We start from the raw sequence: 26,252 nt of genomic DNA, 5'->3' as shown, positions 1-26,252 counted from the left end.
CATCCCAGTGCCCAGAGCTTTTTTTTTAAAAGATTAGATTACTTACAGTGTGGAAACAGGCCCTTCGGCCCAACATGTCCACACCGCCCCGCCGAAGCGCAACCCACCCATACCCCTACATTTACCCCTTACCTAACACTACGGGCAATTTAGCATGGCCAATTCACCTGGCCTGCACATCTTTGGACTGTGAGAGGAAACCGGAGCACCCAGAGGAAACCCACGCAGACACGGGGAGAACGTGCAAACTCCACACAGTTAGTCGCCAGAGGCGGGAATTGAACCCAGATCTCTGGTGCTGTGAGGCAGCAGTGCTAACCACTGTACCACCATGCCGCCCACAAAGCTTCTTCAGTACTTAAGTGAGTATATTCAGTAAGTAGCTAAATAAGGTTGTCTCATGCTCATGAATCATTGTTACCCTGACTCAAATTTATCTTAGGCTACTATAATAATGATCAACGTCAACAATCAGGATTACTCAGGGCATCTATTCTTGACATCGAAAAGAGTGGCGCTGGAAAAGCAAAGCAGGTCAGGCAACATTCGAGGAGTAGGAGAATCGACGTTTCAGGCATAAGCCCTTCATCAACACTCCTGATGATGGGCTAATTCCCGAAATGTTGATTCTCCTGCTCCTCGGATGCTGCCTGAGCTGCTTTGCTTTTCCAGCGCCACCCTTTTCGACTCTGATCTCCAGCATCTGCAGTCCTCACTTTCTCCTAGCATCTATTCTTGATCACATTCCAATGATCAGTGTGAATAAACATCAGATGTGGACAGAATCAATTCTGATTGCAGGTATATAGCAATGAACATAAATAAAAAATGTTTCTGCTGATTGGAATGATAATAGTCAATCAATGTCTTACCAATTACTTTACAATAGGGTTTGTGGAAACCACAAGAGGATAATAGGTTTGAGAATGAGACCTAGACGCTTGTGCATTCCCTTTGGTAGTTTGCTGGTGGGTGATACTTAGGGAGGGTGATGCTTAGGGACCCGACTACCCTCCTGCTTCACCCAGTTAAGTATAGGTGCAAAGATCTGGGTATGGTCTTCATTTCCTGCTACAAAACATAGGGCTTAAGTGGAAAATTAGTGTCACTTCAAGGGCCTTGACTCACTGTATATTGTATTAACCTTTCAGCCGATGGCAGGTTTGATACACAGACATTGTTTGCTGGCTGCCATGGCATGCCCCTTGTTCAAAGGTACTCAGTGCCTGATCAAGTGACCTGGCATTGAGAAGGCAGGACCAGAGTGAACCTCAGTCCTTGTTGCCAATCTCTCTAACGATCGATTTTTCTCCCCTTGGCTCCTACCTAATCACAACTCACCGTGGAAGCCTCCACAACCTGACACCTAGGGTGATATCATACTGGCAGCAACTACCATCTCACACCGATGTTCTTGTGTATGGACGAGCTTCCAGCTACTGATTGGAAGATAGCTCTTGTATAGTGGGATGTCCTATCTCAGGGTGCTGGGTCCTAGGGAAAGGCTTGCTATTGGCCTGGTAAGTGCCTGACTAGCATAAGATTCTGTGCCGTCATCTCCACAAGATTCTGTCACATAGATCCCAAGTAATCTGTTCTTTAGATAATGTCACATCTCAGAAAACTTTGTGTGGTGATTGTAATGAGGTCAGCCTGATGGACCTTATAGAATATGAGTTCCCTGATTAGGGCTGTTAATCTGGTCCAGTCAGGGAGCCTAGGCTGACAGAGATAAACAGGAGTGTCACACTCTGTTCACTCAAGGAGCTAGCTCTGAGCTAGTTGTCATGTATCACGTACTATGCACATGTAAATAAAGAGTAACCTGGTGATGGGAAAACGGGCCTCTGTGGAGTTATTTCAACTGTAATGAGAGAAAAAAATGCTCCTAAAGAAACTTGCTTGCAACAGTTGTCCTTGAGTTGGGTAAGCAATACTGGCACAATGCTGTTATTTGGGAAGTTTGAGTCGTTCAATCCTGCTGTTGAAGACTGGGCCCAGTATGTGAAAATAATGCGTTACTTTTTCCTGGGCAAATTACATTGGGACAGATGAAAAGCAACAAATAATTCTCCTGATAGCTTGTGGACCCGCAGCCTTTTCACTTATTAGGAGCTTTCTGTTTCCTGAAGCACTAGATATGAAAATCTTTCAAGAGTTGACTAGTTCAGGAATATTATGATACCAAACCTCTTCTAATTCTGAGACCCTATCAGTTTTACTTGACAGTTCAAGAACTAAGGGAATCTGTGTTAGGATTTTGATGAAGTTAAGGTGACTGGCAGAGACATGTGACTTTGATTTAACCCTTAATGAAAATCTGAGCAAGCTGAAAATTTGGTATGTGGAATTAATGAGGTAATCAGACAAAAGCACCTACTAGCTAAAGCCCAACTGGACTTCAACTAGATACTACAACTGCCTTTATCATGCAAAATGCGGAAAGTGGAACATATGAGTTACAGAGTGTTCCGTTGGAGGTGGATCCTCTCGTCAATCTCACTGAGCTTGGGGAACACCACTTGAGTAATGGCAATTGCATATTCTCACTCAGGACATATCCTGAACAGACTGACTTTAGGTCAGCCCACAGCACAACACCTAAACAATGCCAACTCTCAGTTAAATGGTTACCATTTTCTTCAGGATCTGGACTAGCAAGCCATTGTAGTTGCTGCTGATATGCAGATTTGAGGCAGCAAAAGAATCTCACTAGGTTTAAATTAAGTAAGAACTCATAGGCTGATATCCAGGAGATTGCACACTCCAAATCTGGCTTGGAACAGTTAAATTGCTTAGCAATATCCAAATCCAAACCAATCAAAATAAACGCCTGGCTAAATGGTCACCCAGTTCTAATGGAGGTTAATACTGGCACAACTATATTAGTGATTGCAGAACCAGTCAATTAACAAAATTTGCACTGGACTCCAACTTTTGAGTTGTGTAGACCTCGGCTAGACTGAGAATTTATACTGGGGAACCTTTACATATTAGAACATAGAACATAGAACATAGAACATAGAAGAATACAGCGCAGTACAGGCCCTTCGGCCCTCGATGTTGCGCCGATCAAAGCCCACCTAACCTACACTAACCCACTATCCTCCATATACCTATCCAATGCCCGCTTAAATACCCATAAAGAGGGAGAGTCCACCACTGCTACTAGCAGGGCATTCCATGAACTTACGACTCGCTGAGTGAAGAACCTACCCCTAACATCAGTCCTATATCTACCACCCCTTAATGTAAAGCTATGCCCCCTTGTAATAGCTGACTCCATAAGTGGAAAAAGGTTCTCACTGTCAACCCTATCTAACCCCCTAATCATCTTGTACACCTCTATCAAGTCACCCCTAAACCTTCTTTTCTCCAATGAAAACAGCCCCAAGTGCCTCAGCCTTTCCTCATACGATCTTCCTCCCATACCAGGCAACATCCTGGTAAACTTCCTCTGCACCCGTTCCAGTGCCTCCACATCCTTCCTATAGTATGGCGACCAAAACTGCACACAATATTCCAGATGCGGCCGCACCAGAGTCTAATACAACTGCAGCATGACCTCAGGACTCCGGAACTCAATTCCTCTACCAATAAAAGCCAGTACGCCATATGCCTTCTTCACTGCACTATTTACCTGGGTGGCAACTTTCAGAGATCTGTGTACATGGACACCAAGATCCCTCTGCTCTTCCACACTACCAAGTATCCGACCATTAGCCCACCCCATCTTTTTGTTACTCTTACCAAAGTGAATCACCTCACACTTAGCTACATTGAACTCCATTTGCCACCTTTCTGCCCAGCTCTGCAGCTTCTCTATATCCCGCTGTAACCTGCCACATCCTTCCTCACTGTCTACAACTCCTCCGACTTTCGTATCATCCGCAAACTTGCTCACCCAACCTTCTAACCCTTCCTCCAGGTCATTTATAAAAATGACAAACAGCAATGGTCCCAAAACAGATCCTTGCGGAACACCGCTAGTGACGGCACTCCAAGATGAACCTTTGCCACCAACTACTACCCTCTGTCTTCTTCCAGCCAGCCAATTCCTAATCCAAACCTCCAACTCACCCTCAATGCCATATCTCTGTATTTTCTGCAGTAGCCTACCATGGGGGACCTTATCAAACGCCTTACTAAAATCCATATATACCACATCTACCGCTTTCCCCTCATCTACCTCCTTAGTCACCTTCTCAAAGAATTCAATAAGGTTTGTGAGGCACGACCTGCCCTTCACAAAACCATGCTGACTATCCTTGATCACATTATTCTTATCCAGATGTGCATAAATCCTATCCCTTACAATTCTCTCTAAGACTTTGCCCACAACAGAAGTGAGACTCACTGGCCGAAAGTTACTCGGATTATCCCTACTCCCCTTCTTGAACAAGGGAACCACGTTTGCTAGCCTCCAGTCTTCTGGCACTACTCCTGTAGACAAAGAGGACATAAAAATCAAGGCCAATGGCTCTGCAATCTCGTCCCTTGCTTCCCAGAGAATCCTAGGATAAATGCCATCAGGCCCAGGGGACTTATCTATTTTCACCCTTGCCAGAATTTCCAACACCTCTTCTCTACATATCTCAAAGCCATCCATTCTACTTATTCGTGCCTCAGTATTCATATCGACAACAATGTCCTGTTCCTGAGTGAATACTGATGAAAAGTATTCATTCAGCGCCTCCCCAATCTCTTCAGCCTCCACACGCAACTTCCCATTACTATCCTTGATTGGACCTATTCCTACCCTAGTCATTCTTTTATTCCTAACATACCTATAGAAAGCCTTAGGGTTTTCCCTAATCCTACCAACTAAGGACCTTTCATGTCCCCTCCTTGCTGCTCTTAGCTCTCTCTTCAGGTCCTTCCGGGCTACCTTATAACTCTCAATCGCCCCTATTGAACCTTCACGCCTCATCTTTACAAAGGCCGCCCTCTTCCATTTAACAAGGGATTCCAATTCCTTATTAAACCACGGCTCCCTCACACGACCCTTTCCTCCCTGCCTGATAGGTACGTACTTATCAAGGACACTCAATAGTTGCTCCTTGAACAAGTTCCACATATCAATTACGCTCTTGCCTTGGAATCTACTTTTCCAATCCACACATCCTAAGTCATGCCTCACCGCATCATAATTTCCCTGCCCCCAGCTATAACTCTCCATCACTAGAGTAAAAATCACCGAATTGTGGTCACTGTCCCCAAAGTGCTCACCTACCTCTAGTTCTAATACCTGGCCTGGTTTGTTACCCAGAACCAAATCCAGTATGGCCTCACCTCTTGTTGGCTTATCTACATATTGTGTCAGGAAACTCTCCTGCACACATTGGACAAACACTGACCCATCTAACGAACTTGAGCTATAGCTTTCCCAATCAATATCAGGAAAGTTAAAGTCCCCCATAACAACCACCCTATTACTGTCACTCTTCTCCTGAATCATCTTCGCAATCCTTTCTTCAACGATTCTAAGACTATTAGGAGGCCTGTAAAAGACTCCTAACAGGGTGACCTCACCTCTCCTATTCCTAACCTCAACCCAAACTACCTCAGATGGCAAGTCTTCATCCATCGTCCTTTCCACCGCTGTAATACTATCTTTGACAAGCAAAGCCCCCCCCCCCCTCTTTTACCACCACCTCTGACCCTACTAAAACATTTAAACCCTGGAACCTGCAACAGCCAATCCTGTCCCTGATCTAGCCATGTCTCCGTAATAGCCACAACATCGAAGTCCCAGGTACCAACCCACGCTGCAAGTTCACCTACATTATTTCGTATACTTCTGGCATTAAAGTATACACACTTCCAGCCACTCTTCTGTTTACAGGCACCCTCCTTTAAGATTGATGCCATATTCCTAACCTCCCTACACTCCAAGTCCTGCACCCTAAAGCTACAGTCTGGGTTCCCATGCCCCTGCAGAGTTAGTTTAAACCCCCCCCAAGAGCACCAGCAAACCTCCCCCCAAGGATACTGGTGCCCCTCAGGTTCAGGTGCAGACCATCCTGTTTATAGAGGTCCCACCTTCCCCAGAAAGAACCCCAGTTATCCAAGTACCGAAATCCCTCCCTCATGCACCATCCCTGTAGCCACGCATTAAACTGTTCTCTCTCTCTATTCCTCGACTCTCTATCACGTGGCACGGGTAACAAACCAGAGACAACAACTCTGTTCGTTCTAACTCTGAGCTTCCAACCTAGCTCCCTAAAAGCCTGTCTAACATCCTCAGCACTCCTCCTACCTATGTCATTGGTGCCAATATGGACCACGACTTCAGGCTGCTCCCCCTCCCCCTTAAGGACCCGGAAAACACGATCAGAGACATCACGTACCCTTGCACCTTAAGGGGACAACTTAATTCCTGTCTTGTATGAGAAGCAGCTAGCTCAGTTACCACTGATTGTGGTAAAAGTCTTGGGCCAAAGCCTGATGGAGTGAAATTAGTTGAGGAAGATTCACCTTTTTTGATAAGAAAATGTCTGCCTGAGTGAATTCCCAATTAAATACCCGGATGCTTGTCAGGAAGGACTATCCAGACCACCTCACTTGTTGACCAGGGAACAATTCCATGAATCTGCAAGGCCTGCCCAGTGCCATTTGCCTTATGTGCAAAAGTAGAGGCAGAAATCAGAAGGCTAGAAAGCAAAGGAATCATCAAACCAGGACAGTTTGTGGAATCTGCAGCATCAGTTGTACCGATCGTAAAGCCCAATGGGTCAGTTTGCCTTCATGGAGATCTTAAGCAAAGGGCAAACTGCTTTTTGTAGCTGAACAGATACCTAATCCCTCACACTGAGGACTCATACACAAAACTAACAGAGGGGGTGTCATTCACGAAGCTGGATATGAGCCATGCATATCTGCAGTTGTGGTTAGGTGAGGATTTCCCAAAGTATGCTACAATTAATACTGATAAGGGTTGGTACCAATGTACAAGAATGCTGTTTTTCAGTGGACAATGGAGAATATTTTACATGGACTATCCCAGGTCGCCACTTATATGGATGATGTGCTAATATAAGGGAAGACCACAAAGAGCATTTGGAGGACTTGGACAAAATCCTTAGATGTTTCTCCAAAGTGAGCATATGCTTTATAAGGGAGAAATTTCTGTTCCAGACGTTCAAGTGACATACTTGGCTATGCAGTCAACTAGACTGGATTACACCTGTTGGACGATCAAGTGAGGGTGATCGTCTTTACAAGAAGTTTACATCCTTCCTTGGATTGGTGAATTATTGTGGAAAGTTCTTATGTAACCTCACCTACATGCTGGCACCCTTACAACTGCTGTTGTAAAAGGAGAAAATGAGGACATCAGATGCTGGAGAGTCAGAGTTGAGAAGTGTAGCACTGGAAAAAGCACAACAGGTCAAGCAGCATCTGAGAATCAGGAGAGGCAATGTTTCAGGCATAAGCCCTTCATCAGGAATGTGGAGGAGAAAGGGGCTGAGAGATAAATTGGGGTGGGGTGGGGGGAAGGTAGGTAGGATGGCGATAGGTAGATGAAGGTAGGAGGTGATTGTGATAGGTTGGTGGAGAGGGTGGAGCAGCGAGGTGGGAAGGAAGATGGACAAATTGGTCAGATTGAGATGGTGGTGTTGAGTTGGAATGTTGGATCTGGATTGAGATTGGGGGTGCAGCTATTTGGAAACTGGTGAAGTCGATGTTGATGCCATGTGGTTGTAGGGTCCTGAGGTGGAAATAGGGCCAGCCTTGGAAATAGTCTCCTAGCCAAGATATAGCCTTTAGGGAAGTGAAGAAGCAGCTATCATCATCTAAGGTGTGGGCACACAATGATCCCAAGAACCAGGATTGTTTGGCTGATGAGGAGTGCAATTAGGCTCACATCGAGATGGAATGTTTGGTGGTTACCTTTGGTGTGAGAAAGTTTCACCAATACTTTTTATGGATGTGAATTTGACACAGTATCAGACCACAATCCTCTGCAACGGCTACTCAGAAGACAAAGCTGTGCTGCGAATAACCTCAGGACAAATTCAGCAGTGGGCTCTCATTCTAAGTGCGTAGATTGAAACAACATAACAATAATATGTGTTCATCACCTCAAAGAAAAGAGAAAAAGCACTATATAACTGTATAAGACAAGTTGGAAAGACTTTCTCATGAAAAAGATAAATTCCATCCTTTTTCCCAGCAATATCTTTTATAGACACTCAACCCCAGTGAAGTACATTCCTACCTTGACTCTTTAATTTTTTACTTATTTAATGATGTTGCAAATGTTTCCTTTAGGCAACTTTCTGCAGATTCACTAGATTTTATTCTCTCCATCTCTGCTTGAGATACATAGACAGGCTAACACATTTACTTTTCTCGAACTCTGAGACTGCTAAAACAGCTTAAGACTTGTTTCTATCTCGAAACTGCTCCCTGCGGTTTTGCTCCATTTTGAGCTGAACCTATTTCTGAAATCTGGTTTCTATTTCTGTAGATTGTAAACACTTAATATACTGAACATCACAGCAAATATCTAACTAGGAGCTTGTCCAGTGATTTAGCTTAATGCACAATTTCTTAGAAATACTGTCTGACTCATTACTAAATAAAGAGTTTCTGATCCTTCAAAGAGAATCAATAACCTTCTCCAAACTGAAAATCAAAAATCCATTACTTCCACGTCATAACCAAGCTCCAAATAATGATAATGGCATAATATCATGTTAAAGATTAAATGTGGGCTTAATTGGTTATGCAGACCTGTTGGATCTTGAAGAATTTTTAACATAGAACAATGATCTGTGGACTTGTAGTCACAAACCACACCACCTCCCAACTCCTCCCCACCCCAAAGAAAAACATTTGCCACCACCATCCCTTGCCCCAGCTCCTGTGGCTCTTGTGCAGAAGGTCGGATTTAAGGTCAAGTCTTTCTCCACGGGATGAGAAAAAAAGGCACCATCAAAGGGACAATCATCTCAGGCTGGAAAAAGGCATCCTTTAGCAACTGGCCATAGACAATCCTGACAGAAGAATTTGCTGTGAATGATGCAGGCAGAACTAATGAAAAAAGCATATTGTCATTATCTTGAATTCTATTTTACATATCTATTATCATCAAGAGGCAGACCTTTTCATGCAACATATTTAATATTTATGGCTTTTTTTCTATTTTCTCGGTCAATCCATCATTTCAGTTCTTTGAGATTTAGTTTGTTTCTTGCTATCTTGGTACTGACACAAAATTTATTTTTTCATTTCAGTATGTCAAAGCCTTTTGCAATGAATCATGGACGAGGCGATTTGGAACAGCCATTGAGACCAAATCACTGACACTTCTCTGGTCAATAATTGTTTCCATTTCTGCCATTGGTGGTCTGGTCGGTGCATTTATTGTCACCCCGTTTGTGAAACACTTGGGCAGGTATGTTCCTACAGAGAAGAACTAAAGCTGATGATTCTTAATGCTTGTTTATTTGTTACAAGTTTGTGGTATCTATTGTAACAGCCTGGATGTTGCAGCTGGAGAACGAAAACATTGCCGCCATTCACTGTCATCACGACAAGGAATCCACAGGTGTACAGTTAGGCACTAAAATCCCAAACCTGCTGCCAGTGTGACCATGCTCCTTCAAAGGGTGGGCTGTATGCAGTTTTTGCAGATTGGATAATTAGAAATCACTGATGTTTTCTGATCTTTAATGGTACTGTGTCCTCACTGTAAATAACAATGGAAGCATTTAGCCATGTGGAATAAAGGGGACTAAGTGCTTAATGTTGAATTAAGTCGTAATTGCTACTGAATAAGCTGATGTAAAACAGATGTAAAGATCAAGGCCATAATTATTACTTTTTTAAATATCATGAGGGGTATGAACAGGGTGAATAGCCAAGGACTCTTTACCATGGTAGGGAAGTCCAAAACAAGAGGATATAGGTTTAAGGTGACGGGGAAAGATATAAAAGGGACCTAAGGGGCAACTTTTTCATTCAGAGGATGGTGTGTGTATGGAATGAGCTGCCTGAGGTGGTGGTGCAGGCTGGTACAATGACAACATTTAAAAGGCATGAGTACATGAATAGGAAGGGTTTTGGGGAATATGGGCCAAATGTAGGCAATGGGACTAGATTAATGTAGGATATCTGGTCGATGTGGACGAGTTGGACTGAAGGGTTTATTTTTGTAAAACTCTATGACATTATAAGGGAGTGAATACATTAGGTTGCACGTCAATTGTCAAGAGAACTCACCCAATTGCCCACAAAATAGTTAAGTAAGAGCTGACAGATGACATGGTGAGTATCTCCCATCCCACCTTCACTTCCCATACCCCAACCACCATCACACAACTCGACTCTGGATAGCCAGGTTGCCCAAAGCTGTTGGCTAATCAGACGGCCCACCACTTCATTCTGGCACCCCAACAGATCTATTTAGAGTCATAGAGATGTACAGCACTGTCCAACTTATCCATGCCGACCAGATATCCCAACCCAATCTAGATCCATCTGCCAGAACCTGGCCCATATCCCTCCAAACCATTCCTATTCATATATCCATCCAAATGCCTTTTAAATGTTGCAATTGGCGTATTATTTTCATCTTTTAATAGCACAAAATTTGAGATTTGCTGACAAAAGATACATTCTGTCACAGCTTTTTATCTTGCACTCATCAGAACATTCATATAAATACCAACGTAAAGCAGAAGAAACATTTTATACTGTATCAGAAACAAGTGGAGCATATTTTTATGGTGAGAGGAGAAAGATTGACAAAAGAAATGGGGGTAAATTTATTTTTATACAGTGTAGTTCCTGGGTGAAAGGAACTTCCAGAGGAAGTGGTGAACGTGGGCATGGTACTGTGTCCTCACTGTAAATGGGCGGCACGGTGGCTCAGTGGTTAGCACTGCCGCCTCACAGCGCCAGGGACCCGGGTTCAATTCCTGCCTCAGGTAACTGTCTGTGTGGAGTTTGCACGTTCTCCCCGTGTCTGTGTGGGTGCTCTGGTTTCCTCCCACAATCCAAAGATGTGCAGGTTAGGTGAATTGACCATGCTAAATTGCCTGTAGTGTTGGGTAAAAGAAGGGGAATGGGTCTGGGTAGGTTGCTCTTTGGAGGGTCAGTGTGGACTTGTTGGGCCGAAACTGTAAGTAATCTAATCGAAATACAGTGAAAGCATTTAGCCATGTGGAATAAAGGGGACTAAGTGCTTAATGTTGAATTAAGTTGTAATTTCTGCTGAACAAGCTGATGTAAAACAGATGTAAAGATCATGGCCATATTTATTTGTTTCCTTTTAGAACATAGAACATAGAACAATACAGCACAGAACAGGCCCTTCGGCCCACGATGTTGTGCCGAACTTCTAACCTAGATTAAGCACCCATCCATGTACCTATCCAAATGCCGCTTAAAGGTCGCCAATGATTCTGACTCTATCACTCCCACGGGCAGCGCATTCCATGCCCCCACCACTCTCTGGGTAAAGAACACACCCCTGACATCTCCCCTATACCTTCCACCCTTCACCTTAAATTTATGTCCCCTTGTAACACTCTGTTGTACCCGGGGAAAAAGTTTCTGACTGTCTACTCTATCTATTCCTCTGATCATCTTATAAACCTCTATCAAGTCACCCCTCATCCTTCGCCGTTCCAACGAGAAAAGTCCGAGAACTCTCATCCTATCCTCGTACGACCTACTCTCCATTCCAGGCAACATCCTGGTAAATCTTCTCTGCACCCTCTCCAAAGCTTCCACATCTTTCCTAAAGTGAGGCGACCAGAACTGCACACAGTACTCCAACTGTGGCCTAACCAAAGTCCTGTACAGCTGCAACATCACTTCATGACTCTTGAATTCAATCCCTTTGCTAATATCATTAGAAAAGTACATGAACAACAAAGGTTTGGAGGGATATAGGCCTGATTGTTTGTTAAGTATCTCGTCTGTTAGAATAACCATGTTGGTTTCAGTTCTTTCATATGTAAATTGAAGAACTTTTTAAAATGTTACATTCTCAAGTGAACTTTAACAATTGGAGTCATGTTGGCCCAGATAATGTATTGAAGGTGTGGGTTTCCCTGTGTGAGACTGTCTGTGCCACAATGGTCAGATTGACTCTAATCTAAAAAACGGATTCATAGAATCTTACATGGATTCATGCAGTTTTTGAGCAAAGTAAAATGTAATTCTGCAAGTACAGATTCACCCACAAGCTTATGTGTGCGTGTGTGTGTTGGGGGAGGGGGAGAGGTTGTGGGTGTCTGTGAGAGAGTGTGTGTATGTGTGTGAGTGTAAAGGGGTATAAGTCTGTGAGAGCATGCATCTGTGAGTGTGGGAGTGTATGAGAGAGGGTCTGTGTGAGTGTATATGTCAGTGGGAATGTGTGTATGTGCGTGTGTCCAGGAGTGTGTGTGTGTGTGTGTGTGTACGCGCACTCGTGTAGGAGTGTGTGTGTAGAGTCATGGAGTCATGGAGTCATGGAGATATATAGCATGGAAACAGACCCTTCGGTCCAACCTGTCCATGCCGACCAGATATCTCAACACAATCTAGTCCCACCTGCCAGCACCCGGCCCATATCCCTCCAAACCCTTCCTATTCATATACCCATACAAATGCCTCTTAAATGTTGCAATTGCACCAGCCTGGCAGCTCATTCCATACCCATACCACTCTCTGTGTGAAAAAGTTGCACCTTAGGTCTCTTTTATATCGTTCCCCTCTCACCCTAAACCTATGCCCTCTAGTTCTGGACTCCCCGACACCAGGGAAAAGACTTTGCCTATTTACCCTATCCATGCCCCTTATAATTTTGTAAACCTCTATAAGGTCACCTCTCAACCTCCGAAGCTCCAGGGAAAACAGCCCCAGCCTCTTCAGCATCTCCCTATAGCTCAAATCCTCTAACCCTGGCAACATCCTTGTAAATCTTTTCTGAACCCTTAAGTTTCACAACATCTTTCCGATAGGAAGGGGACCAGAATTGCACACAATATTCCAACAGTGTCCTAACCAATGTCCTGTACAGCCGGAACATGACCTCCCAACTCCTGTACTCAATACTCTGACCAATAAAAGAAAGCATACCAAACGCCTTCTTCACTATTCTATCTACTTGCGACTTCACTTTCAAGGAGCTATGAAACTGCAATCCAAGGTCTCTTTGTTCAGCAACACTCCCTAGGACCTTAGCATTAACTGTATAAGTCCTGCTAAGATTTGCTTTCCCAAAATGCAGTACCTCGCGTTTATCTGAATTAAACTCCATCTGCCACTTCTCAGCCCATTGGCCCATCTGGTCAAGATCCTGTTGTAATCTGAAGTAGCCCTCTTTGCTGTCCACTACACCTCCAATTTTGGTGTCATCTGCAAACTTACTAACTGTACCTCTCATGCTCGCATCCAAATCATTTATGTAAATGACAAAGCATAGAGGGCCCAGCACCGATCCTTGTGGCACTGCACTGGTCACAATCCTCCAGTCTGAAAAACAATCCGCCACCACCATCGTCTGTCATCTACCTTGAGCCAGTTCTGTATCCCAATGGCTAGTTCTCCCTATATTCCATGAGATCTAACCTTGCTAATCAGACTCCCATGGGCAACCTTGTTGAACGCCTTACTGAAGTCCATATAGATCACATCTACCGCTCTGCCCTCATCAATCCTCTTGTTACTGCTTCAAAAAATTAAATTAAGTTTGTGAGACATGATTTCCAACGCACAAAGCCATGTTGACTATCCCTAATCAGTCCTTGCCTTTCCAAATACATGTACATTCTGTCCCTCAGGATCCCCTCCAGCAACTTGCCCACCACCGATGTTAGGCTCACCGGTCTATAGTTCCCTGGCTTGACCTTACCGCCCTTGTCAGACAGTGGCACTACGTTTGCCAACTTCCAGTCTTCCGGCACCTCACCTGTGACTATCGATGATACAAATATCTCAGCAAGAGGCCAAGCAAGCACTTCTCTAGCTTCCCACAGAGTTCTCAGGTAAACCTGATCAGGTCCTGGGGATGTATCCACCTTTACCCGTTTCAAGACATCCAGCACTTCCTCCTCTGTAATCTGGACATTTTGCAAGATGTCACCATCTATTTCCCTACAGTCTATATCTTCCATATCCTTTTCCACAGTAAATACTGATGCAAAATATTCATTTAGTATCTCCCTCAATAGCTGAGATCTCCTTACAAGTTTGTTTCTCAATTTCCCTGTGACTACTAGGGGGTCTATAATACAATCCCAATAAGGTGATCATTCCTTTCTTATTTCTCAGTTCCACTCAAATAACTTCCTGGATGTATTTCCAGGAATATTCTCCCTCAGTACAGCTGTAATGCTATCTTTATCAAAAATGCCACTCCCCCTCCTCTCTTGCCTCCCTTTCTATCCTTCCTGTAGTATATGTATCCTGGAACATTAAGTTGCCTGTCCTGCCCATCCCTGAGCCATGTTTCTGTAATTGCTATGATATCCCAGTCCCATGTTCCCTGAGTTCATCGGCCTTCCCTGTTAGGCACCTTGCATTGAAATAAATGCAGATTGATTTATTAGTCCTACCTTGTCCCTGCCTGCCCTGACTGTTTGACTCACTTATGTTCTCAACTGTACCCGTCCTCACTATCTCCGTGGGTCCCCCCCCCCCCACTATCTCCCTGGGTCCCCCCACCCCCCCCACCTTACTAGTTTAAATCCTCCCGAGCAGCTCCAGCAAATCTCCCTGCCAGTATATTAGTCCCCTTCCAATTTAGGTGGAATCCATCCTCCTTGTACAGGTCACTTCTACCCCAAAAGAGATTCCAATGATCCAGAAATGTGACTCCTTCTCCTATACACAAGCTCCTCAGCCATGCATTCATCTGCTTTAGCCTCCTATTCCTGCCCTCACTAGCTCATAGCACTGGGAGTAATCGAGATATTACTACTCTTGAGTACCTCCTTTTTAAATTTCTACCCAACTCTCTCTAATCTCCCTTCAGACTCTCAACCTTTTCCCTTCCTATATCGTTAGTTCCAATGTGGACAATGACCTCCTGCTGGCCCCTCTCCCCCGTGAGAACATTCTGCACCCTCTCTGAGACATCCTTGATCCTGGCACCAGGGAAACAACACACCATTCTGCTTTTTCATTGCTGGCAACAGAAACGTCTGTGTGTTCCTCGGTCTTCAGAATCCCCTTACACAATTGATCTTTTGAAAGCCAACATACCCCTCATTGCATTAGAGCCAGTCTCAATACCAGAAACTTGGCTGTTTGTGCTACACTCCCCTGAGAATCCATCACCCCCTACATTTTCCAAAACAGCATACCTGTTTGAAATAGGTATAGCCACAAAAGACTCCTGCCCTCGGTGCCGACCTCTTAACCTTCCTGGAGTTAACCCATCTATGTGACTGTATCTGAGACTTTCCCCCCCTTCTTATAACTGCCATCCATCACATACTGTTGCTGTTGCAAATTCCCCATTGCTTCTAACTCTCTCTCCAATTGATCCATTTGCATCCAACAGCATTTATGGCAGATATAATCTGCAGTAACCCTTAAACTCTCTTTAAACTCCAACATCTGACAAGAAATACATATCACTGTACTAAAAGCCACTTTTGCTCCTTCACAACCTACAAACCCAGAAAATAACACCGTCTTATTCCTCTACAAAACACTGCTCCAGGCTAAATTAATAGTTATGGCTTGAATTTTAAGTTTAATCAAGAGACATACCTCCAAAAACATAAACATGAAAAAACCCACTCTACTCACTACTGCAGCCTTTTCTGTTGGACAGACTTAAAACAACTCTGTGTGTGTACATCTGTCTGTGCATGTGTGTGTGTGTTTGTTTGTTTGTATGGGGTCACCTGTATTGTGACATGAACTCAACATTCCTTTTGAGGCCATCCTAATGGGTACTGAACTTAGCTATCAGCCTCTGCTTGGAAAGTGGTATTGCCATGGAGAATACATCAGTTAAATGATGAGTACCAAGGTTGTTTAAATTTAAACTAAACAGATTAGTCAAGGCAATGATCCAGAGAATGGCTGTTGCTTCTATTGTGAAATTGGAGCAGGCGCACGTATGTATATATGTTCTGTCTGCAAGTGTGCCACACTCTGACGATGGCTGTTCGCATAATGTTCAACACATTCAGCACTATTTGGCAAATGTCCAATTGTCGGATCATATCTTATGTTGGAGACTGCGTTTTGCATTCAACAAGTACAGGCTGGATGGTTACAGTCAGTACCTTACTGAAGCAACATGCCAGTCTTTGAGATGTATGGTCTACCTATCCAGGCAATATGGTATGCTTGCCTTCATTGGATGGGGTATTGAGTATAAGAGCTGACAGGTCATGTTAAAATTGTACAGGACATTGGTTCGGCTGCTTTTAGAATACTGTGTACAGTTCTGATTGCCACATCACCAAAAGGAGGTGGACGTTTTGGAGAGGGTGCAAAGAAGGTTTACGAGGATGTTGCCTGGTTTGGAAGGTACTAATTATGAAGAGTGGTTGAGTAGGTTAGGATTGTTTTCATTAGAAAAAAGGAGATTGAGGGGGACATGATTGAGGTATACAAAATCGTGACGGGGTATAGACAGGTTCGATAGAGATAAGCATTTTCCCAGGGTGAAGGATTCAATAACGAGAGGTCATGCGTTCAAGGTGAGAGGTTAAATGTTTCATGGGGATACAGGCGGCAAGTACTTTGCACAGAGGGTGGTAGGTGTCTGGAACACATTGCCAGCAGAGGTAGTAGAGGCAGGCATGGTAGATTCATTTAAGATGTGTCTGAACAGATGCATGAGAAGGTGGGGAGTAGACGGACACAGATGCTTAGGAATTGGGCGATAGGTTTAGGCAATGCATTTGGATCGGCTCAGGCTTGGAGGGCTGAAGGGCCTGATCCTGGGCTGTAAATTTTCTTTTTTCTTTGTTAACTCTGGTTTCTCTCCACAGATGCTACCAGACCAGCTGAGTTTCTCCAGCAAGTTCTGGTTTTCTTCCAGGACAAAGAGCTGGATTTGTATTATTTTCTGTTGGTTACGTGGAAGCAGCCTTTGGTCAGTCCAAAGGATATGCAAACCTCAAGTACCTTGCAGTCCATGAACGTTTCTGCTGATCATAGAAATAATCAAATCCCTAACAGTGTGGATGCAGGCCATTTGGCCCATTGAGTCCAAACTGACCCTCCACCAGCATCCCACCCAGACACACCCCCTACCCTATCCCCATAAACCTGCTTTTAGTATGGCAAGCTCACCTATCTTCCCCATCCCTGGACACTATGGGTAATATAGCATGGCCAATTCATCCTAACCTGCACATCTATGAACCAATACAAAACCACCAACTTCACACATTTCCTTTTTAAGTCTTTCGTCTAGCTGACAACAGAAACTCATTGCTGTTGTGTCATTGCACTAGTGATAGCTTGGCTTAATGTGAATTCTGGCATGTGAAAACAGTGAGATTTGCAATATCTTTTTAAAAAAAGTATCAGGAGGCAAATCATACTGCTAGATACAAATGGGAGTTTTCAAAGTTCACTCCTGTTGAGAAAAGGACTGACTGACTGTGGAAAGAATTTCTATTGTTTTTAAATGTCCTCCATAGTTTTGAAATTATACGATGCAATAATCAGTCTATAGCTACTTACTGGGGTTTATATAAAGTTGCTATTTCCTGAGAGATGTTAATCTAAAGTTCTAATGTGCCAGCAGAGTTTCATACAAACATTGAACACAACATAATTTCAATGGCACGTTGGCATACATGGAAACAACAGTTTCCCACAACCCTCCACCATGTGAGATTAGAGCTACACACCTCCAGGCAGACCCTGCTATTGACTTGATTGTCCGCCAACCAGATTGGGGACCATGGACTTTCTGCCTTTCCCACCCCCTGATGGGAAGTTGAAATTCCCCCTGATGGGAAGCTGATGAAGTTAAATATATGGAACTTCAGCCCCAGGTTGACCTCTGTTTATGATATCCCTGAGGCCAAGATAGGATGGGCCTACTCTTGCATCAAATCTGACGGTCAGTCGACTTCAAAGGGACAATGGCCGAGACATTCCAATTGGGTGGTGTGAATACTACAGTTGTGCTTTAGGACCTTGAGGAATCCCAGACCAGCAGACTCTGTGGGAATTGCTCTGGAAATTGAAGATTCCAACGGGCATATCCCAGATGTGTGAAACCCTCCAAAGAAATTCCTTGATCTAGGAGAACCTAGAGCATTCTACTTCTGTTCAGCTAGTAGTCACCCAGAAAATGTTAGACAATTGAAAGTTTAGTCTAACTCCAGGGTAACCATTAAGCTGATCTCCTAATTTGGGACACAGTCCCAACTACATCTCCTTTATAACCCCCAAGACACTTTACAACCATCCCCCCAACCAGAAACACCCCCAAACCCCACTCCCAGACAAAGGGATGGGAAAAGGACAAAGTTGCACCTCAGGAATGCTCACTTGCTCTTTTATTGTTGGCTCACTTAGTACCTACCTGCATGCCCACAGCATCTGTGTCTTGCCTTGCTATGCTGTTCCATGCCTGCTAGCACATTGGCAGTTCAGCCACAGTCAAAGACATTTTGAGCTGCTGATTTGAGGTGCTCTTCAGTGCAGTCTCATTGACTGATTGCTTGTCACATTTGCCAGTATTTGAACTGCCCCATGGGCAATTCCATTTTGCTGAATGGCATTTCAAAATGTCAATCTATAGCATGTGCCCTGTGTGGTAAACACACTGCACATTCATTCAACCAGAAGGCCGTTCAGAAACTGATGGGGTGCTAGTTCTTAGTCCAGTCAAGTGGGGGAGTGTTGTCATTCAGGGGATATTGTCAGGGAGGAGAAGGTGAGGACTGCAGATGCTGGAGACCAGAGTTGAAAAATGTGGTGCTGGAAAAACACAGCAGGCCAGGCAGCATCCGAGGATCAGGAGAATTGACGTTTCGGGCATAAGCCTGAAGAAGGGGATATGTCAGTCAAGATCAGTCTGCACTGAGTCCAGGGTCTTTGACACAATCAGTCATCCACTTGGGATAGAGGATCTGTCCCAGTACAGTCAGGACTTTGATCACCAGTCATTCCTGTAGAGCTGTCAAGGGAATTCTGACCCATCAGTCAGTCAGGGTGACAGTCTAGATTTGAGATGCTCCTAGAAAATGGCTGGGTCAACACCCAGGGGACTGGAGTCAGTGTCACTGATGGGTAAAAGCACAGGATCCACAATTGTTGGATGCTACAACATGGCAGCAACAACTACATAAAATAACCATTTGCAAAGCGCAGTTACATTTAATCTGCAACCATTTCATGGTCCATTTGCTGGACATGTAGCATGAAGATACTTAAGGGTCAGAAGCTGATTTGTGATGTGCCAATGGTGATTGTAAGTTGAACTTGGGAATCTCAATGTGGAAGTTATCAGCAGTAACAACATTGCTTGCTGAAGAGGAACCACCACTTGTCCAATCTTCCAACAGTCCTGTGTGAGCCACACACCATTGATTTCTCATCTATCATCACAATGTTCTGTCCTGAATGCAGTGAGACACTGAGTGTTTAATGGGAGTCCAGAATAGGTAGTGTGTCAGAACACTGCCTTCTCAATGACAGTGAGTTACTCTCAGCCTGCTCAGCACCTTCACTGGGTTGCAGCATATGTTGAGCCCGAAGGTGGATGGATCATGGAGATATGTCCCTAGTTATCAGGGTGCATCGTGTCTCACTGCATGGGGAAGTGTTTCCAGCCTTCATCTGCAAGGTATTCCATCAATAACTGTTCTGAATTCAAAGAAACCCTTTCGCTCTGTTTCAAATCTAGGTCTTTTCCATTGAGTGTGATGGGTCCTGCTGCTAATGACATGTGGGTCGCTTCGGCTGCCTTTCCAAAAAAATTGAAGATGGATCCAAAAGGACAGAAGCTGACAACAACCCCTGAAGTAGCAGGAGATCAGCACTGAGGAAGAGGACCACCCAGCTCAGGGAAAGCTCATGATCCCGGGGGCCCTCAGGGGTTGAGTGAGACGCATTGACATCACTGGCTCGGTTTGTCCTGTGACACTATGACAGAACGGTGCTGGATACGGCAGTAGGAACCAAGGGCTGCAGGGCTGGGAGCCACTGCAACCCCCCCCCACCCCCCCCAACCTGCCCCTCCTGCTGGCTGTAAAGGTTACTGCCCACTGAAGTTCCATGCTGCTTGCTCCTTCCAGGGAGTGATGGTTTACCTGTGTGGGATCACTCAGTCGTGCTCCCACAAATGTATCAGGACAGTGACTGATGTCATCCATACAAAATCACACCAAGGGTCATTTGGTTCCCCCATTTACGGTTGTCAGATTCAGGAACATGGCTGGGTTCTCCCATGCGGAAGGTGCCATTGATGGCATACACATGGCAGTGAGAGGACAGTATCATAACACTGTGGAAGGGGTTCCATTTCAATAATGAACAGATAATCTTTGATCACTGTTACCACTGCATGGAGGTGTGTGCCCTTTACCCTGGGAGCTGCCGTGACTCCTACATCGTGGAGCATTCTCATGTACTGGGTATATTTGTGGCTTGAGATGCCTTACAAAGCTGGTTACTAGATGACAAGCATGACTCGCTGTGACAGTCTGGACAGAGTGTGTCCTATTATCTTGGCAGCTGTGCTCTGCACTATGACAGCAGCCAATGAGGTGATGTCCCAGATACTGAAGAACTCGGCAAATGGAAAGTGTTTCCCGAGGAGGAGGGTGAGGACACTGGGGAGTAGGAAGCTGTCATTGTCCTTGACAGAGCTCAGTTTGGTCAGGTGCTACATGCCAGACAGGATCTCATTGACAGCCGCTTCTAATAGGTGAGTGTTGGGTGCAGCCGATGATCATAGACAATATAATAATCCTGGGTCGTGATGCCCTCATTGTCATTGTACGGGTGAAGTTCAGCCTCTGTTGGCTTTGTCTGGGTTCCCTATTGCTTTCAGTAATTAAAAGCTCCCATTTGTCTTTGTTTGTCTGATTGCTCACTTCTGCGTGACATTCCCCAACTGGACAGTGGTAAACTGTAGGTCTCCAGTGGGCATTGGGGACAGGTAGCACTGACCTAGAGAGAAAGTTTGGATGGAATGTAGCTAAGGACAGTGAAGTGTATGGTTTTGGTGGTTAAAGAACGACTAGTGTAAGGGAATGGGGTTATATGTGCAAGAGAGTGTCAGCATTACATGCTATGTGCTGTGGCAGTATGGCTTTGTGGCTGCTGTGCCATTATCTTGCCAGTGAGAGTCAACACTACATCACCAATGTTTATGCAGGTGGAGAGAGACCTTTTTAAAGATGGTGTGGGTGCAAGAGATGTCAGTGTTTTGGCAGATATCCATTGGGTGGCAGGTTGCTGTGGGAACGGCATATGGTAAGATGGGTTGTAACTAGATATAAGAGATGCCATGAAGGTGGTGTAATAACGATTGAGATGTATTCGGTAAGATGGGGTGAGAAATCTTGCGCGGTCTCGTGGTGAAAAATCCTCAAAAACTCAACGTAATTTGGACTAGAGGATTGTTCAGCCTGAAGTATTGCAAAAAGAATTGAACAACAGGTTAAGTGAATCATTTCATGCTGCTATGCAGTTGCTGTATGAGTTATGTTTTCCATTAATAGTGCCAATAATCCAAAATGACACTCTGCCTACCACATAATTGAACAATGCAACATATTAATTTCAATGCCAGTGCAATGCAGGCACATGGAATGTGTTATTTAGCTGATTCAGCATGTTCCTTCAGTTGTTGGTAACAGGTAGATTAGGGTATATTAAACCAGTCAAAAATTAAAAACAGTACATTTGCTGTTAGATGTGATTCTGGATTTGGGCAGCTCTTGAGTGTGTTAATAGTGATACTAACAATCAATTTAAGATAAACATTGGAGCCCATTTATGATATCTAGAAGTTAGCCCTCGCTGAGATAGCACATTGGAAATGAAGCCCCAATATTCCCAGAGTCCTGACAAAAGTTAAAGATTTTATCAAAGTTCACCAAATTCCCCAATTTTTCTGTCTTTTAGACCCATGATCAAAGTTTTTGGACTTAGCAATTACAAATAAATTGTTTTGAACTACAGGTAAACTATTATGAACTATGACTACCAGATAAAATTCTAACACCATTCTTAACTCTCCCTACACAAACATACAGCCAGACAGAGACAATAAAAAAAAAGGTGTTATAGGTGGAGGAAAGGACGAAGAAGGCAGTTCAGTGGTCCCTCTCCTCGGGTTTGCTGAGGTGAACACTGCTGCTTAGTCTTCCTTCTCCAGTTGCCTTTATTTGACATGCAAGATGTCTGGTTCACATTTAAAGGTCTTTGACTCATCAATTAAAAGGCATAGCATACAGCACTGAGAAAGGGAAATAAATTGGCTGTCTTTTTTTACTGCAGAGCAAAAACAGTTCCTTCTCCTCCAGAGATCTAATCGTTTCTCACACTTCCCAAGCTGTTCAGGTATTTGGATCGTTGTTGGCAGGTAGAAGGCCTTTGTTATTGATAACCAGTCATTGGCTCACAGATCAATCAGCTATTTCTTGCTCGCCAAATTTCCATTTGTACACACACCATGGGTCCAGCTCAACTACAAGCTACGTTTGCACTATTGTTTAAAAAACAGCTCTGTTAACAATGCATACAATGAGTGTCCAGCTACTTGCTTTTAGAAAGTGCTGCAATCCTTGGTTTTAAAAACAGTTCATTCCCATTTTGGTCCACCATCAAAAATAGAGAAATGAAAAGACAGTTTTTACAGAAGGAACCTGTGCTGTACAAACAAAAAGGAACATGCTCAAGCCTGGTACCTTTTTGAGTTTCCCAGGAGATTGTGGAACCTATCGATTCCTATCGGAGTTGACTTGCCAACGAGTCAGTGTCCTTTTCTCCCATAGTGTAAATTGTTGTGGTTATTTGAAATTTGATTTCTGTGAGTTTATCCTGCTGAGCACAAGATGTAAAGCTTTGGTCACAGCTATCTTTTTCAACAATATTCAAGCTATAAATGTGAGGGTCATTGGATAAATTTGGTTCTTTTAGTTTATGGATCTCCATAGAAATTGTAACACCACTATGGGATAATTCTCAACATTCCTGCAGTAGAGATGAATCAACAACCCCAAGTTGAGAATGTACATCAGCAACCCTACAGCTTTTCAGTTTGATTCTATAAAACCTCATTTGTAAACTTGTACCAGATTTGTTAATATGCAGCAGTGATGTATGTTATTTTTGGTAACGAAAATCTGCTGGATTAATTCCCTAGTTTTTTTTGTGTGTTTAGTAAACTTTATTGGTATCTTGTAGCATTTAATAAGAATGTTTGTTTGCTTATTTCCTTCCTATCCAAAAATAAGGAGAATTTGAAAAGTTTTTTAAAAATTAACTCAGCTACTAACAGTACAGTAACTCAGTTACTCAGCACTAACAGTGGCTGATGAATACAACAATTTGAAATGTTACATTACTCAGATACTGAGGAAACAAGATACATAATTTAAGAATGTCTGTGGAATCTTATCTGTATAATTTTCTGAAGGCAATTACTTTGGTTGAAAGCTCTGTGTTGTTTGCTTCTAGGAAAGGCACACTTCTCTTAAATAATGGATTCGCAATCATTGCTGCTTTATTGATGTCCTTGAGTGAAACTGCTGGCTTCTTCGAAATGCTGATTGTGGGCCGTTTTATTATTGGAGTGAATGGAGGTGGGAATATTTCAGTCCTATTGAGTTGATCTGTTTTGTTAAGTCTTGAGTTGCAGAAGTGTGTTTGTTTCTGAATCCCCAGGGAACAGAACATTTTCAGGTCTTTTCTCAGGTGCCTGAGATGCTTACGACTGGTGACTGCTGGAATATTAGATATACTGGAATGTACATCTGATGAAGAATATATGCCAGTCTCCTCTGTTGAAATGAACAGTACACGTGTGTGCAGCACTTCACTCGAAAGCAATGAAATGATAGCTACCAGAAACTTAAAACTATTTTCAGAATACAGGTTAAACCGAATTTACCTCTGCAAAATTGGATTTTGATAACAATAAGTTATCTTGCTAAATTATAAACAAAAATCTTTCAGTATGTGGAGTTTTAGAACCAGTTATCAAATTAATCTTCAAACCCTTCTGATTTCCTCTAAAATGAATAGGGTGTATTCTGACATCAGGAGAAAGTGAGGATTGCAGGTGCTGGAGATCAGAGTCGAGAGTGTGGTGCTGGAAAAGCACAGCAGGTCAGGCAGCATCCGAGGAGCAGGAGAATTGACATTTTGGGCATATGCCCTTCATCAGGAAAGGGCTGTATTCTAACATCAGTCTTCCATGTGTGATCTAACCAAGCTCAGATACAACTGAAGCAAGACCTCATCCCTCCTGTATCCAAATCCTCTTACAATGAAAGCTAGCATTCCATTAGCCTTCCTAATAGCTTGCTGCATCTGAATGTTAGCCTTCAGAGACTTATCACCCAGGGCACCCTAGGTCCATTTGTACACTTAACTTTCCAATATCTAACCTTTTAAAAAATACCCTGTACATCTGTTCTTCCTACCAAAGTGCATAAATTTACATTTGTACACATTGTACTCTAACTGCCATGTACTCGCCCACTTACTAAGCCTGTGCAAATCCTCTTGAAATAATTGTATATCTTCTTCACAGCATACATTCTTGTTTAGGTTTGCACCATCTGTAAATTTGGAAATACTACATTTCTTACCCACCTCCAAATCATTGATATATACCATGAACAACTGATGCCCAAATACAATCCTTGTAGTATTCCATTAGTCAGAGCTTGCCAATGTGAGAATGATCCAGTTATTCCTACTCTCTGTTTTCTCTCTGTTAGCTAATCATTAATCATGACAGTCCATTACCTCCAAGCCCATGTGCTTTAATTTTTTCTAACCAATATCCTGTGGAGGATCTTAAAAATATATCAAACGCCTTCTGAAAATCCAAGACTACTATGTCCATCCACTCCCCTTCAACATTTTTCTTGGTAACATCTTAAAAACTCTTCAAGTTTGTCAAACACAATTGACCATTTGTAAGTCCATGTTGACCAAGCCCAAATTAGATCATTATTATTCAAGATATCTATTTATCACATATTTTATAATAGATTCTTTAATATTTCTGTATTTCTGATATACAGATGATATGTCTTTCGTACATTGTTTTCTCACTTGCTCCCTTCATAAATAGTAGGGTGACATTTGCAAGCTTCCAATCTATAGGAATCAGTCCAGAATCTAAGGAATTTTGAAACATGACTACCAATGCATCTATTATCTCTATATCCATCTCCTTCAACACTTTGGGAGGTAGAACATCAGGTCCCAGGGACTAAATAAGTTTCAGCCCCATTCATTTCTCCATGACAACTTGTTTACTTATATCAATTCCTCCCTAGTCACTTAGATTGCTTAATTTGGGAGATTTCTTGCATCTTCTTCAGTGAAAACTGACATAAAAATATTGTTTAGTTTCTCTGCCATTTCTCTATTTCCCATGATAAATTCAGTTGACTCTTCTTGAAACAGATCCATGTTCGGTTGAGCCAAACATTTCCATTTTACATATAGATGCTTTTAGAGTCCTTCTCAACCCCGTCTGATTTGGTGGCCGTGGTGGATGTTGTCTGTGCATGCAGAGATGCTGACGTCACTGTGCATGGAATACAGTGGTATCAGAGACACAGGCACAGACACTTCTGCAGCCTATTGCGACCAGCTACTTTGCCATCTTGTATTTTAGATGATGATTAGAAATCTAGGGCATGAACTGGAAGTTTCTCTTGTAAGGCCTGTCCTCTGTCTTCCAACCAGGTGAGGCTGTAACAGGGTCAACATTTTTTTCAAAGAGTTCTTTTTGAAACTTTAAAGCAGTTTCTGTATTCGGAGTAATCACTCTGCTTCCAATGTACGGTGCATCCATATATAATCTGATGTCATTGTTTGCTGACTCCATATAATGTCCCTGTGTCCTTTCTAATAACTAGATGCAGTTTTCATTTAACATGAAGCTATGACGTCTCAATCATTGACCCTTTCCTGTGAATGGCATTATTTTATCAAAATTTGGAATGCTTAATATAACATTAATAAGCCCCTAATGAAAAAGCATTCAAGCAGAGTAAAAATTCTGAATGAGACGTTAAATAATAGACTCAGAGTTTGAATTTAAGACATAGAACATAGAACATAGAACA

The 26,252-nt window shown here is 43.2% G+C and overlaps 1 protein-coding gene across 5 annotated transcripts in view; it reads left to right on the top strand.

Annotated features, from left to right (window-relative positions):
- The window catches only part of slc2a9l2 (solute carrier family 2 member 9, like 2), a 390,239-nt gene that overhangs the window by 102,707 nt on the left and 261,280 nt on the right, over positions 1-26,252 (top strand). For all 5 annotated transcript variants that reach the window (XM_072579596.1, XM_072579412.1, XM_072579774.1 and 2 more), the window contains exons 4-5: positions 9,243-9,403; positions 23,620-23,744. In XM_072579596.1, the coding sequence (XP_072435697.1) occupies positions 9,243-9,403; positions 23,620-23,744 (286 nt within the window). The remainder of the gene's footprint in view (positions 1-9,242; positions 9,404-23,619; positions 23,745-26,252) is intronic.

The sequence above is a fragment of the Chiloscyllium punctatum genome, chromosome 1, assembly GCF_047496795.1.
Source record: "Chiloscyllium punctatum isolate Juve2018m chromosome 1, sChiPun1.3, whole genome shotgun sequence".
In the NCBI taxonomy this organism is placed as follows: Eukaryota; Metazoa; Chordata; class Chondrichthyes; order Orectolobiformes; family Hemiscylliidae; genus Chiloscyllium; species Chiloscyllium punctatum.
This window is presented reverse-complemented; position numbering and strand designations above follow the sequence as displayed.